At 50.0% G+C, this 15,452-nt stretch overlaps 6 protein-coding genes across 6 annotated transcripts; 4 read left to right on the top strand and 2 right to left on the bottom strand.

Moving 5' to 3' along the window:
- Nucleotides 1-219: 219 nt before the first annotated feature.
- Nucleotides 220-3,128, top strand: CORC01_04191 (uncharacterized protein; the record flags this gene model as incomplete). Its single annotated transcript, XM_022615839.1, has 2 exons — nt 220-995; nt 1,076-3,128. The coding sequence occupies 2 exons, from the start codon at nt 220-222 to the stop codon at nt 3,126-3,128; spliced, it is 2,829 nt and encodes a 942-aa protein (XP_022477584.1).
- A 1,025-nt stretch (nt 3,129-4,153) lies between these two features.
- CORC01_04190 (uncharacterized protein) lies at nt 4,154-4,921 on the top strand (the record flags this gene model as incomplete). The annotated part of the gene is made up of 1 exon (XM_022615838.1): nt 4,154-4,921. One exon carries the CDS (start codon nt 4,154-4,156, stop codon nt 4,919-4,921), a length of 768 nt encoding a protein of 255 aa, XP_022477583.1.
- A 1,081-nt stretch (nt 4,922-6,002) lies between these two features.
- On the top strand, nt 6,003-6,532 carry CORC01_04189 (uncharacterized protein; the record flags this gene model as incomplete). Its single annotated transcript, XM_022615837.1, has 2 exons — nt 6,003-6,117; nt 6,183-6,532. The coding sequence occupies 2 exons, from the start codon at nt 6,003-6,005 to the stop codon at nt 6,530-6,532; spliced, it is 465 nt and encodes a 154-aa protein (XP_022477582.1).
- Nucleotides 6,533-8,367: 1,835 nt separating this feature from the next.
- Nucleotides 8,368-8,940, top strand: CORC01_04188 (uncharacterized protein; the record flags this gene model as incomplete). Its single annotated transcript, XM_022615836.1, has 1 exon — nt 8,368-8,940. The coding sequence occupies one exon, from the start codon at nt 8,368-8,370 to the stop codon at nt 8,938-8,940; it is 573 nt and encodes a 190-aa protein (XP_022477581.1).
- Nucleotides 8,941-9,393: 453 nt separating this feature from the next.
- On the bottom strand, nt 9,394-11,492 carry CORC01_04187 (multicopper oxidase; the record flags this gene model as incomplete). Its single annotated transcript, XM_022615835.1, has 5 exons — nt 9,394-10,017; nt 10,086-10,845; nt 10,909-11,041; nt 11,154-11,407; nt 11,464-11,492. 5 exons carry the CDS (start codon nt 11,490-11,492, stop codon nt 9,394-9,396), a joined length of 1,800 nt encoding a protein of 599 aa, XP_022477580.1.
- Nucleotides 11,493-12,961: 1,469 nt separating this feature from the next.
- Nucleotides 12,962-14,467, bottom strand: CORC01_04186 (major facilitator superfamily transporter; the record flags this gene model as incomplete). Its single annotated transcript, XM_022615834.1, has 2 exons — nt 12,962-13,474; nt 13,574-14,467. The coding sequence occupies 2 exons, from the start codon at nt 14,465-14,467 to the stop codon at nt 12,962-12,964; spliced, it is 1,407 nt and encodes a 468-aa protein (XP_022477579.1).
- Between the last annotated feature and the right edge of the window lie 985 nt (nt 14,468-15,452).

Raw genomic sequence — 15,452 nt, 5'->3', positions numbered from 1 at the left:
GCAAAGGAGTGGAGTGGATGCTGCATGATCCAAAATAACTATCTGCCATGAGCGTCTATGCCCGCAATCCCAGAGCCTTGACGCCAACCACAACAACGTTCCGAAACCTGCCTGCCCAGTTTGTTATTTCAGTTGGAACTCTTTTTCAAAACATCGCGCGGGGTTTCTGAACAGCTCTTTACCACTCCATATCCATTTTGGATTGCAATCAGTCTCATCATGGCCGAAGCACTCGCTATGATCGGACTGGCGTCCGCACTGCTCCAGTTTGCCGAATTCGGTGGCAAGGTGCTACGGCAGCTTCGTCGACTGGAGAGTGACGCCACCGGTGTTCCGGCCGTCTTCAAGAACGTGAGGTCGCGACTGCCACTAATGGTTGACCTCGTACAGAAGATTATTCTCCGTATGGACGCCGGGTTGATCGACAAAAAGTCCCAGGAGACAATGCTTCCTGTTGTACGAAGCTGCATGATCCAGGCAGAGCAGTTGGATAGTCTGGTAGTCAAGACTCTGCCACAGAACCATGAGTCGCACTGGTCCCGGGGTAGAAAGGCGGTCATCGGGGTGCTCGTCGAGTCCGATGTCGAGCGGATTGAAGCCGCGTTGAAAGCCAACTTTGACCTACTCGCCCAGGCCGGCACATTCCATCTTGTTGATGGCGACGGTGTTGACACAAAGAACGGCCTGGGCAGCAGTTCTTCAGGCATGTTCAATTTCCTAGGTTCCAATGTGCATGTCACGCTTCAGACACCTGATCATACGACTGGCCCTCCTGGCTACGACATCTCGGAGATTGAGCATTTTCGGTCACCATTTCAGTCAACCACACCTTCGAAAGAGCAGAAAATTACGCCAGATCAGGCGAAGCCACCGGTATTTATGGTTCCTTTTCATCGTGACTCCAACTTCTTGGGAAGAAGATCGACGCTCGATCTCATCGACCAGAGATTTGAGTCGCAATCATACGTTGCTCTGGCGGGCCTTGGCGGAATCGGGTAGGTGCCCCGGCATCCTGTTTCCCTTCATCGTCGTCCCGGATATAGCTCTCGTTACCTTACTGACACAGCTTAAACAGAAAATCTCAAATAGCCATCGAGTACGCCTACCTTTATCGCGAACGACACCCGCACGCCCATGTATTTTGGGTCTACGCCAGTGACCCCATCCGTTTCGAGGAATCATACCATCATATTGCAAGAAAAATGGCATTCCCGGGGTGGAATGATCACCAAGTGGACACTTTGCAGTTCGTTCACGATGGACTCGGTGGCAATGACTCCGGAAAATGGCTCCTCATCCTAGACAATGCGGACGACGAGTCTATGTTTCACGGCAAGAGAGTGAATGAGCGCTCCAATTCCCGCACGAATGACTCGGATGGCGGTGCTAAGTCGTATGCGCGCTATATTCCCAATAAAAGTGAAGGCTCCGTTCTTATTACCACGCGTGATAGACGGGTCGGCGAGCGGCTGTCGGGCAGGCATAGGCCCGTTGACATCTCTGTCATGACATCTGGCGAGTCGATGGAGCTGCTCCGATCGAAGATGTTCGAAGAGGACTGGTGTGAGGAGGATGCCCATAGGTTGGTCACGGAGCTCTCTCATCTGCCCCTGGCCATCACGCAGGCGGCCGCATTCATCAGTGAAAACTGCCTCAGTATCGACGAGTACCTCGCGACGCTACGTGCAGGTGATGATGATGCTAAAGAGCTCTTGAGTGAGCACCTCGAGGATCCGCGTAGAGATATCGACACAGAAAACTCAGTCGTGCGCACGTGGAAACTTTCGTTTGACCAGATTTCGCGCAATGTTCCTCGCGCCGCCGAAATCTTGTCGTTGGTCGCTGTGCTCGACTACCACTCTGTTCCAGTGTTCTTCTTACGCAAAGAGAAAGAAAACGAGACGGGGTTTCGCGTTGCACTCGGCGCTTTACAGGCCTTCTCTCTGCTTACGGCCTCGCGCGGCAGAGATGCAGTGTGCAAGATGCACCGGCTGGTGGCCTTGGCAATGCAACGTTGGCTCGAAGCGCGAGGAACACTATCTCACTGGCATCGCGAGGGCCTTCGCGTTCTGGCCACAGCATTCCCTGGTCCTGGCTGCCAGAGGTACGAGGAGTGGCCTTTATACGAAGCACTCGTGCCGCACACAGCGCAGGTGTTGGCATATCGATTCGAGGCTACTGATGACTTGCTCTCGTCAGCACAGCTAAGCGTTGCAGTCGGGCTCTATCAAATGTCTAGGTGCAGGTTCGATAAGGCGTTTGACCTTTGTCAAAGGTCATACGATATTTGTCGGGATCTTCTACCAGCTGATGACCCCTTGGCGCTCAACAGCGTGCAGACTTTGGGCGAAGCGCTTCTGCATCGAGGAGAACTACAGCTGGCGGCGGCAATGTTAAGGCGAGCTGCCGCAGGCCGCGAGAAGGCATTAGGAACCGAGGACCCAGACACGCTTGAGAGCCTGAGCGACCTTACCATTACGCTGATGGAATTGGATGATTTGGATGCCGCGGAGGCTACGGCATTAAGAGTGTTGGATGGGCGGCAGAAAGTGCTAGGAGAATACCATCCAGACACAATCGTGAGCCTGAATATCCACACCATCCTCCTTCATCGGAAAGGAAAGCTTGACGAGGCGGCGGCGCAATATGAGAAAACCCTGCGGCTTAGAGAGAGGTTATTAGGCGCAGAGCACCCTGACACCATTATAACTAGGAACAACTTCGCAAGACTCCAGTATGACCAAGGAGATCTCCAAGGGGCGAGAACGACCATCGACCGTGTCTTGGCTGGCGAAGCCGAAGTTCTCGGGCCCGATGGTTACGATAGTCAAGTAACGCTGAGCACAAGCGCACTTATTCAAGCTGCACAAGGCGACTTTTCTGGGGCGGACACCACGCTTCGAAAAGTCTTAAAGATACGAGATAGTTCTCTGGGACAGACGCATCCTTCAACAATGTTTACTCTGCAGATGATCAAAGATCTGCATAATGACAAAGCCAACAAAGGAGGCAGCCAAGATACCCTCCGAGAGTTGCAGAGAACAATTGTGGAGAGGAAGAAGAAACTCAACAGCGGTAGCCATAGGGAGGCAACCGCACTGCTTCGGGCAGGGCTGCTATTTGACTGAGACTAGTTTTTGATGGCGAGATGGATGGGAGGCGAGTGGCTTTGTGGCATTTGGATACTCGTTGTTTTCTTCTTTTTGATCCTCCTTCATAGCAGCAGTAATTTACTGCACATCCATTCAAATAGATTTACGGTCCCTAATTTAGCTGGGCTAGTCATAGGTACGCCCAAATGACAATTCCATGAATTGCGGCCGTGTATCACCGCATCTTGACCCGCACGAGGTTGCGCGGGGCGACTAGCTTTATCAGACATCGGCAATTCTAGTGTTATGCCCGCTGCGGTTGGTCCCTGTAGCTGCGTAACCTTTTAGCGTAGAACGTTCATTACCGAGACTTTTGTCTTGTGGTGCAATTGGTTGCCAAGACCTGCTCGCAGTAATGGAGGCTTTGGAGATAGTAGTAAAGGCCCTTTTCATGCCCTATTCGCTACTCCAGATAGAGTGTGTTCTACGAGTAAGATACGCATGTTATATTATGTCTTGGTCCATATGAGAGTAAAAAGAGTTTTCGTAGTGTTTTTCAAGAGAGATATGTCGATTGGCTGGTGTTATGTTACTTATCATTGACCCAGCATTCAAGTTTGCATTCTACCTGCATATGTGGGGACGAGAATGTTAACATGATCCAGGGATTCCAGGCCATTCCATGGACTGCTGGAAGGGGTTGATAAACCCAGGTGCGGGGTAGGGCCAATAGTCGTGACTTCATTCATATCTGGACCAATTAAATACGTGTCATTGATATGTTTTGAAAACAATTATGGAGAGGAGGAAGCTGACGTCTTCCAATACCTTAGTCCATTGGGTAGGGTGCAAAGGTTCCTGACTGTTTTTGTAACTACGATGAAGTTCCAAACCGACGAAGCCCAACCGATTTTGTCTCCCAACACCTTACAAAGGGTCTGCCACTCAGCCGCCACTAATGCTTTATTCATGCCAAATTGGCGATGAATGCAATTGTAACTATCTTACAACAATGACTTTAAAGTCTCAGGGCAGCGGAGCCAGACGTCTAATCGCCCAGCATGGATCCTTCCGAAACCTCGGATCAACACGCCGAGCTTTGTGGCCTTCTCATCCTGCCGCTAGAACTTCGGGAACAGATATACGGTCATCTCATTCATCAAGGCGGTTTTCACTCCAAGTTCCACGTCGAAATCACAACATCAAGCGGTTCTTTACGTTGCAACAGAGAACCAAATGTCCTGCTAGACCTCGCTTTTCTAAGAGTCAACAAACAGATTTATGCGGAGGCCATTGCGACTTTTTATGCAACATGCATTTTCAAGCCTGTTGCCGACGAACAAACAATACAGCAATTTTTCGGCCGTCTTTCGGAGTATGCGAGAGCACATGTCCTCTATCTAGAATTGACTCCTCGACGTAGTGCCGGGAGACGGATTCTCGGTCCTCAACCGAATATATCCCAAATACATTTGGCCCCAGCTTGGGGCCCGGCATGTAGTGCTATCGCCAACCTGTTACCGGGTCTTATTGAGGTTAGCATTCGACTTAGACCTGTCAACACTTTTGAGCTTCGAACGGGCTGCGGTATGGAATGGATCTGTGTACCACTCTCTAGTCTACAGTGTGCACGAAAGACACTACATCAGAAGACAGGCGATGTAGAATCCTCGGATGTTTTGATAAATAGATGGGATGCTTTAATGGAGAAGGCAGTTCGTGAAACGAAGGAGTACACAGCCGGCATGGAGCAAGCGCGAAGGCATCAGGGCGGATGGACGAATGTATACTGGAGAAAGAAAAGAATAATGGCAAAACTGGATATATAAAGAGCAGTTCTGCGACCCGTTCGGCCTAATAGGACCAAGACAGCACCCCAAAGCACACCTAGCGAATTGGTATATAGGATCATAGGATCATAAGATAATAGAAGATATCTGAAGAACGGAAGAGTGATAGAGCATTCTACGTGTGTTATGACCCGTCGATAGTACCATAAAACGCCCTGAAGTCCACCCGGCGGCTATAGAATATCTGTATGTAGGGATCATGGGAACATTAGGGGACCTTGGGAAAACGGAAGAACTATTCTATAGATCACGCGGCGATGAGAAAGTAGGAATGAGTGCTTAGTAAATACCAACAACACCACGCTTAGGTACAAAGGGCTGTGATGTAAAAGAATAAGTCCCAGGATCTAGGGGCAATTTAGTTTACTGATATCAGAAATATAGGGGGCTGCATCCTCTGCCGGCCCAATGGATGTGAATGGCTCGGCCCGCTCCTATTAGACTATAAAAAGGCGATTATACCAAAAATGAAAAATCACAGGCTTTGCGGTGTGCGGATAACACGAACGAGGGACTTTAGAGTGTCTCGGGTCTTCCCAAACCTCAATTACCACGGCAGAGACGGAGCGTATCTGATGTTTTGGCAGACTCATTCGCAGTGAGCCCTCGATGCGGCTTCGCTAGCTTTAGCATCAACATGGGCGTCACCACTGAGGACAGAATATAGAAAAAGCTCGGCTTTATTATTTATGTGTCCATGTACACTCTGATGGCAGAAATTGGCTACCGATTCGCTGGTTGCCTCGGTGGTATACAAATCTTTTGCTTTTCTGATATTTTGAGAGTACGGACAGTCATCAGGTCAATTGGCATAGACCGAGCTTATGTAATCGCCGTAAAAACGACAGGGATCCCCCGCCATGGCTGAGAGACAGGGGCACAGGGGTAACTTGCCCCGCGCGTTATCGAAGTTCCCCACCAAAAATCAAAGCTAAGGAAGGTGCTCCATACGGATACCACGATTAACTTTGAGAAAGCTCCGACGTCACTTTTCCCTTCCGCTTGCCTGGCTGGTGAACATTTTTTTCTTTTCTTGCGACTCCTCCGCTCAACTCGAACCATGGCGACCGTTGGAACTCTTCAGCGTATTACTGCTGGAAAGCTCTCTACCATACTGTTGGCAGAGCAGGCTGCAGGCAATTCGTCTGTGGCCGTCGTTGACGTTCGCGACGATGGTTAGCTTCTTCCCTGTCCTCGACTAGGTAGCCGGATTACACTGCTAACTTGTATCCCCCCACAGACTACATTGGCGGCCATATCAAAGGCTGCATCAATATGCCCTCCAGAAGTCTCGATGCTACGATGCCCACCCTCATCCGCCGCCTCGAAGGCAAGAAAACCGTCGTGTTCCACTGCGCTCTGTCGCAGCAACGTGGGCCCAGCGCTGCCCTTCGGTATCTCCGAGAACGCGACCAGATTCTCGCCTCTAAGAAATCTTCTGGTTCAGCAGAGGACTCGGCAGCTGCGGACCCGCAGACAATATACGTTCTGGACCGCGGATTCGTCGGCTGGCAGGAAACTTACGGCGAGGACGAGCGATTGACCGAGGGATATAGCAAGGAACTCTGGAAGGATGGATATTGGATGTGAGATTCTGCTAGATTGAGTTCATGGACTACTTGGCATCGCTTCTCAAGCACGTCGGGTCCCCAAAATCGCCCACATGGCCCAAGATTGCCAAATGAGTGCTCACTCAGCCTTCCAGGCGCCCCGCCAGGTCTTGTGGCTTGGAATAGCCATGGGACAAAGATACGCGCTACGGCACCAGGGTTGCAAAGAACATGTCTTCATTCATCACGCGCCCTTGCTTCCAGAGTTCCATCTGCTTCTAGTCAAATGGCGACATTCGCAAGATCCCGAAACTCGTTCTACTCAGCCTTTGGAATAGGCTGGTAATGGTGCGTTAGATACTCGATTATTCCATGTCAGAATTGGAGTTTCTCACTTTTGAGACTGCAGACATTACCCAAGAACTCGGGGAGCAAGAAGATTTCCCACGACTCAAAGCTCATCACACATTAATGAACCAAGACTAATTATCTTGGATTATTGATGATTGACATCAGGCTTCTCGTTGCGAATCACAAAGGACACTTTGGCGTGCCAAAAGTTGTCAACTTGTGGTTCGTATCTTAGGTAGATTTATTTTTTTAAAAAAATGTAATTGCGACAATTATCGTCAAGCCGAGAATGTTACATTCAAATCACCGCTCCCTGCATCTTGTGATTGACTGCCAGTTGTTTCCCGAAAAATCCGAAGCAGTCCTCAGCAAGGTCGGAATTTTCACTGCCGCTCTTTTCTGAGCCCTTCCCACAAGTCTAGCCATGCTTGGTGTACAAGGACGGTCTACCGAAGGCCACTTCCAATGGGCAGATTTGTGCTTCCATCTACGCCAAGTCTGGTGAGGTCTTTGATGGCGGTTGGGCAAAGTATGACGAAAACCCCACCTCTTGCAGAGAGCAGGTGGAAGTAGGTAAGTACAATCTTTCTTTCACCCCATTCCCCTACGTTTTGGCTATAGTCATCAGCAATGCGGTAAATTCTCAACCGCAAGATACATCTCCACAAGGCTAGCCCCGCGATCAAGAATCAGCCAGATTACCCCTGTCAGATTTTACACTTCTGCGGGAGCAAGGAGATAGGTGCATCTCGTTGATCAGCGACTGAGGACTGAAGTTGAGGCTGTCTAGAAATATGGTTTCCGTTGAAGTCCGATACTCTGCATGGTAAGATCAGCTCAAATACTTTTGACATATTCTTACGAAAACTCAGGACATCGTACGAAGAAGGCACTGGTTTCTCGCGTCTCCTGGCAGATGCGGCAGTTTCTGAGTTTTCCCCTTATTCGACAATAGCAACATTGTTATCAGATGCCAGTTCAAGAGACTAATGTGTGACCAAGACTACAAGCCGTTTGCAAGCTTGTGTGATCGTTATGTGAAGGCCGCTATTGTTTCCTAGTGCCTATTCGCGCTTCACTTCGGAGGCGCGCAAGGCAATCAACCATGTGAGACTAAGGTACGCAGGGATGGTAAAGTTTAAGCGAAAGATTTCTTTGGAATCACACATTAATCAACTCGGCTTGTCATATTTTCAAGCAACATTCACCCCGATAAAACAAATGACTTTGCAGCTATATGGGTCTCCAATCACCTGCGTGATCCCCATCAATGTAATTTAAAGTTGGTTGTGAGGAATCTATAATTATAAACACCATAGCAACCACCCTCTAGTGCGGTTACACCGCCCTATTGGTATGATGAAAGCATCTTGAAAATCTCTCATTCTTTTACGTGCAATTTACTCTCATCTTCGTCGCTTTGAGACGACTCAATCATGCTGTTTCTTCTCGTTCCATCATCACGAGCGTCTTTCCAACTATTCCGAATCTCTCGATAAATTCATCACAACCTGGACTGGAATCATGGATTCCCATCTGAAAACCTTGGTCAATTACTCACTGATAATGGCCAGCGTGTTTTCCGCAGTCATTTTTGCGGTGTCCTTCATGACGGCGGCTATCGACATGCGTGAGGATAGTTTGACACCGAAACCTCAATGTCCGACCACACCAAAACTTCGATTTTTCTTTTGGTTTCTCCTGTCAATCATTCAATCAATAATTATGCTCCTCTGGATGGCAGGCTGCGTCTTGTTTGTGCCAATTGCGGTCGTGCAAGTGGCTATCTATTGCCCCGTCGTGGTCCTAGGCTTCGTTATGCGAACGACCTGCGGACACCATCATGCCGCAAATATAGCGTCTTACATCTGGGAAGCTGGTACTCCTTTTCGGGTGACACCTGCTGCCTTGAGAAAGTGGTCCATTGGTGCCACCGTCTGGCTGTTAGGTGGTTTCTGGTCAACACAGCAGTGCGAAGATCCCGAAGCACAAGAGCTGGTGGGCGAATTTTCGCACAGTGACAGAAACATGGAAGGAATGATAGAATATCGTCAACGGCGAGTTTCTCAGCCTTTCAGGACCAGTAGCGATGAGTAAAGTGGAGGATGCGCATGTTTAAGGCTGTTGTGCTGAGAAACTGCACGGCTTGGAACGCGATGGGCTTGCCATTTAAAGGAAGTACGACTCATCTGGTCACCCTTCAAAGGACTGCGCGTCTTCTACGGCACTGTTACTGTCAAAAAAGAATTCAAAATGCCAAGTAATATGGCAAGCCGTGATGTGGTAAAAGGCCAACACCAAGCTCTTCTACCTACACTCGGGTTGTCGGTTCACTCTCACTAGAAGTAATATAGCTTAAGATCACGGATGGAATGCTCGAGTTCATGGGGATCGTTGTTTTATCATGAGTAAAGTAATTAGATATTATATTGCAATGAGAGGAAAGCCATATAACTCCTTGCTATGCAAAATCAAGCACGCCCCTGTCGGAGTGAGGCGCCTAAAATACAAACCAATTATAGAAAAACCTGTCTGCCGAACGACCAGTTCTTATCGTAGCCCACTATCAAACGGTAAAGCACCCTCGCCATTCAATTGTCTGTAGTCATCCCAAGCTGCGCATATCTCGCGCACATCTTCAGGGATCTTATCCTGCCGAACTGTCTTGGGCTTAACCAAGAAGTTGATGTAGAGGCCAACGCTAGCATGCCACGCAGTATGGCAGTGGAAGCTCCATACTCCCGGGTTCTTCGCTTCAAACTGAACGACGAGATTGCCTTTACGCCGGAGAAGTTCCGTGTCAGCGCGGGCCGGGTTCTTGGGGTACTTCAGACTGCCGTTGTAGAACCCATCCGATTCGCTCAAGATCTGGAAGTCCCCGCCGTGGATATGCATTGGATGGACGGAGAAGTGGTTATTGAGGACCACTCGCACGTGGCGGACATCATCAGGAATCGTCGCCAAGATGTGTTGGGGGTCCTTGAGATACTCGGTATGCCCATCCACAGCCTCGATATACAATGGGCGACTCCAGTCGGCTAGGAAAGTGACGTTGTTCATTAACCATTGGTGATTTCCGGTGGCGTTTGGTCTGAACTCGATGTCGTAGAGGAGAGTCAGATCAGGCTTGGCAACCCTTTTCTTGTAAATCGGCTTCTTCTTGTGAAGATCAGGCTACAAAAGGAGGATGAATTAGCACAAGTATGTACTCTGTAAAAGGGTGTTGAATACTAAAAACTTACATCACCGCATGTCGAAGAGAAGTTTGGCAGAGCCTCAACGGTCTTCGTGGCCGGAACAACCGTGGTAGGCGTCTCGTCGTAATAGATTGTTCCAAGTGTCTCATTGACTTTGGTGGCAGCACATTGGATCCTCGAGCGCATGTAGTAAGACCGCTTCGGGTCTCCATCACCATTGACGAGAACTTCAGCTCTCATTCCAACGCCCAAGATGATGTATTCCACTTCGTAAGGCTCCACAGGTACAAAGTCCATCGTGGTAACAATGAGCTTGTGGCCGTCGATGGAAAAGATCTGCATAGCTTCAACACTTGTGTTGATCAGTCGGAGCTTGTGAACCTTGCCAGACTTGAACCTCAAGGATGCGCGTGGAGCATCACTCTTGCAAGTCGCGTTCGCGGGGGCCAGGGAGCAATTGAAGTGGTTCATTCCGTTGATTAGGTGGTTGTTCGACTGTGGTGCGTACACATTGGTGTCGTTACTGGTTGAGATCGCATCCCTGGCGATTGTCTCATAAGGGTAGTGATAGTAGTCGGACAGTGTAACAGGGCCCAGGTCGAGGTCGTATTTGACGTGGGAAGGGCCATAAATGACCATAGGACCCCACAACCCTCCGCCATATTGCAATGCGTGATGACCATGGTACCAGGTTGAGCCATACGTACTGGCTCTCCATCGATACGTGAAGCTACCGCCAGGCACAATGGGGCATTGTGTGATACCGCTGACTCCGTCCATGAGTCCAGTCCCCTGCTGGTGTATGCTAGACACAACGTTAGCAAGAAGTGAAGCAGTGCTGTGTGGTTACTAATGAGTCTCCACTCACCCATGCCAATGCATTGCTGTGCCTTCTTCCGGGTCTGTGATGTTGTTGTGGACGGTGATCTCTACAATGTCACCCCAATTGGCTTCAACGAGAGGTCCAGGGAATTGGCCATTGACAGTAAGAAGCGTCTGTTCTGCAGGTGGTAGTAATGATCAGTCACTGACCCAAAATAACTAAAAGAAATCTGCCTTGCTAGGTCTACAAAAAGATCGTCCAATGGCGAGGTAAACATTGGTGTAACGTACCAAATCCATCTGGTGCTAGGACAGCTCGTTGTATCGTCCACTCGTATTTCCGTACGACGCCAGTGTCAGGCACATTTTCAGGGTCAGATTCGCATGTCCGGTTACCCCACGGCGGGCTAGCTTTTTTTGTGCTCGATTCAGCCCCCAGATACCGCGGCAGGCAAGTTGGAGTAGGCGCAGTTTTGGAAACATATGCCGCAGTCTCCGAGAAGGCATGAACTGTCTGCGAGATCCCCGAAAGGAGGCCGCACAACCTTGGAATATGTTAGTGCTGACGACGAATAGGCTTGGGAGGACAAAAGCATAATACCTCAAGGCTGCTAATACTGTAGGCTTCATCTTGCTGTCAAAAGCAGAAAGAAAAGTAAATGGGAAATGGGTTGAAGAGACAGACAAGCGGGCCGGAGAAAGTGGTTGAGACGTCTGCGTACCACTTATAATAACTGATGCATCAGAAATACCACCACTACCTTCACTATGCAGTTCATCTATACGAGAAGGCCACGATGAAATTCGTCGAAGCGCCTAGCCGGCCGGCGACATTCATGATACCGGCGCATGAGGTTAGTTTGCCCCAAGACGGCAAAGAGAAAACATAATATCGGAATCCCAGCGTCGTACGGTTCTTCCGAGGTGGCACGCTCGTGGCTGTCCCGTCGGGTTGGGCTGAACGTTGAACGACCAGTCGAGCTGCATGTGGCTTGAAGCTGAAATGCCAGCACTAGAGGAGTTGCCGCACGCGGCCAGCGCCACAATACCAGGCATGCATGGTTGCCATGCAGCTGAAGCACGGGTCTGCCGGCATGCTCGTATACAGCTGGTTTGCCAGTTTGCCTATTCAGATACCTATTTTTGTAGCCATCGGCCCTGGTTGTACCTGCTTGCTTATGACCTGTAACTTGCCTGGCAGTGACTCGTTACCGTCAAGTCATATCCCTTGCTGTGGTCAGTACGCTCAGATATACTTTAGTTGTGTCCTCCTGATTTCTTGATTCCTGGTCTCGGAAACTTATTAGCTCTGTGTCACTTGAGTCGAAGCGTGGCACCACAGGACCGGTTCTAGGGCTGTGGAGCGAGCTAGGCTGACTAGACCAAGTTGAGTGTGTCGAATGGCCGGCTCGTAGCGGCTTCTGTCGAATAGGAATCACCACTTTAACAAAGGATTTAAGGTAGGAGCTAAATGTTGGTTCGCATCAAATGCTCTAGCCCAAAAAGTCAAGCTGCTTGCATCCTGCATCGATTTCAGCAGAGGGCTGTTCACTGTCGTTCAGATGAACATCTACTTTGCTATTCTCTTCAGCGAATGGGACCTTTTCCCCAAATACACCACAGCATCCAGCCCCTTTGCGCCAAGCCCAGAACGGCTTCGAAGACGAGCTGGCCCAACTTTGTGGTCAGCCACGATAGCTCTGGAGTAGTGGTTCTCCATGCGGACCATGCCTAGTATTCGGTGAGGCGGTAGCTCCCCGTTCGGTGGACTGTCCAGAATGTGCCGCAATTTCCGGGCTTGAATGGAAGGGCTTACTACGGCAACATGAATGCTATGGGATTGGAATTTGCCAAAGATATTCATTCGACCGGATTAATTGGCAGTTCCTTATTTGACCCCAGTAGTGTTGAGAACGATGTACTGGTAGCCTTGATTTCATTCTGTATTGACTATCCTGAGCCTCCAAAATACAATGCCTGCGATAATCCAGCATAGTATCAATCGCTTTACGCCGAATAGAACGCAACTTATAAAACGCCGCCCAATGCTTCTGCCACAGCAAATGCACCTCTGAATTACAAAAAGAAAAATGACGGTTCTAGATTCGCCAGAAATCCTTCTGTCCGACCTGCTTGATCTTCGCAAGTGCAACGAGCAGACCACCCAACAACATAGAAGCGCCAGCAAATATTTGCGCATAGAGGAAATTGCCGTGGTTAATCCCAACAAGACCTCCTCCAATGGGAGGACCAGCGAGGCAAGCAAAACTGACAATGGTGAAGACCATACCAATCCGGACTCCGAGCTTGGACATGTCAGACGTTACCTCGCCCATGGATGCTGTGAACAGTGTCTGCACAGCGTTTGCCGTGAAGGCGTACGCAATGACCCAGACGTAGAGTCCGGTCATTGAGCTAACGGCGATCCAGGCAAAGACGTTGAGACTACTCAAGAGTAGTGATATGACGAGCGTTCTGAGAGGCTTGATGCTCTTGTCGGCTAGGTAGGGAGGGATAAGTCGACCAATGATGCCCACGGCTGACATGACGATTAAGACAGTCAAAGCTCCGCTGTCATCAAGGTTGAGCTTGTTGCGACTGAAAAGGGGGACCTAGCGAGAGAGTTGTTATTCAACCACCTTCAGGGGAGACAGGGAAAGAGGGAGAGAGAGAAAGAGAGAGGGAGAGAGACAGGTGGTGAAGGTACGTACGTAATAGTATGCAAAGTAGACGCCCAACAAGGCAAAGAACATGCCAATAGTGAATAAGAGGTACGGCAGTTCCTTGAATGCTGAGAGCTCGAGCAGGGGACCGCCCTTGCGCGTTGCGGCCTTGGGTCGCGCAAGGAGGTAAATGACGATACTGTCAGCGAGAACTAGAAATCCCATGGTGCGAAGTGTCCACTGAATTCCAGCCCTCGGGATCATCTCACGAGCGATGATGGTGAAAATGACGGCGCCGATGGGGGCACCGCAGGAACTAATCCCGAGTGCGAGCCCCCGCCTCTTGGTGAAATATTGCGAGACCAGCCAGACGAGCGCGGTGAAGTGCATGCCGTTGCCGATGCCAGTAGCAATGCCTTGTGAGAGCAGGAAATGCCAGTATTTGCTGGAGAATGAGGCCCCAAAGATGCCGCCGACTTGGAAGACGATGCCGGTGATCAATGTTATTCTGAAGTGACCGGCATCGATGAGTCTGCCGCTGAGCGTTCCGAGCAGGAAAAGGAGGAAAATCTGCATCGATCCAATCCAAGAAATGTCCGAGGGTGAATTCGGTAAGATTTTGGCATATGATGCCTGGAAAACACCAAAGGCTGTGATGAAACCGAAGCCGTCTAACACGAGCAGAAAGGCGACGAGGACTTGGAGCCAGCCTTGGACACCACCGTCTGGCCCGTCAGTCGTCAGAGGAACAAGTTCCGCCTTTTCTTCGTCTGCTTGGAGTGACCGTTGCTGGCCTTCAGAAAGACTCTGGCTTTGGGGTCGGACATGGTGCTCGTCGTTGCTCGACATGATTACCTGGTTGGGGCGGTGGGTAGTATCGGCATGGTTCTCGTCGTACTGCACGCTTTGGACAACGGGCAAAGGTGGAAGATCTTTTTCCATTATGATGTGAATGAAAATGAAAAAGCAAGTCAGCCGGTTCAGTCAAGGCACTGAAAGATACGAGACAGGTCGAGCAGTGGATGTTGAGCTCTCGACAGGGGATCGATAATCTCAACTGCTATAGGAAACGAGGGGTTATCATGTCGACAAAAGTAAGCCGAGATCCCCAAAATGCAGAATGCTTTACTGAGCCATTGGCTCCTTTACGGCAATCAAAAATAGGTTCCAAAGTCTCCGGATACGGCATGTAATTGAGTTTACCAGACAGCGCCTCGCTCACGACGCCGGCGATGGCAGCTCAGCCTGGCTGATAGGGGCACACAGCAGAGATGACCGGAATGCGACGGCAGACCATGGTGTTGAAGATACTTGGCGATGGACTATTTCCAGCTTCACGAACCTAAAATCGGATGGGCTTAGCTTGAATACTAGGCAGGACTAATCCAGAAGTGTCAGTCCATTGGCTGATCTGCTCTGGGACTAGTAGCCCACAGCTAAGTCAAGCCTCTTCGGCCAAACGACACGGTTAGGGCTAGGTTGTGTTACGTTCCAAACGCTTCGAACATGAGTACCTCCACAGTTTCCCGAATTCTACCAACATCCATCTGCTCTTGGCAACCAGGAAGCCAGTGGATGCATGCGCGAGACTGGGGAAGCTAAGGATTCGTGCCCATCATGCCGGTATAGCCGGTGTTGATCTAGTCACGTCGCCGACACGAGGTAAGACAAGGCCTTTGCCTCGAGCGTGGGACCATCTTGTGTGCTTATTTTGAGTCAAGAGAGTTTGGGGAAAGGCAACGCGCCCCTCGGCTACTCTGCAGGTGCATGCAGACACGGCCACTCCCATGTAACGATGCATAACCATGGCCAGACTCCAGCCTTGGCTTGTGGTAGCTCAGTCTGAACGCCACAGTTCACTGCGATTCAAGCCTGGGCTTCGACAACGGGAAAGTTTCCGAGTAGCGTCTTGAATGCATGCGGCATA

This window comes from Colletotrichum orchidophilum (assembly GCF_001831195.1).
Source record: "Colletotrichum orchidophilum strain IMI 309357 chromosome Unknown Scaffold_27.1, whole genome shotgun sequence".
In the NCBI taxonomy this organism is placed as follows: Eukaryota; Fungi; Ascomycota; class Sordariomycetes; order Glomerellales; family Glomerellaceae; genus Colletotrichum; species Colletotrichum orchidophilum.
This window is presented reverse-complemented; position numbering and strand designations above follow the sequence as displayed.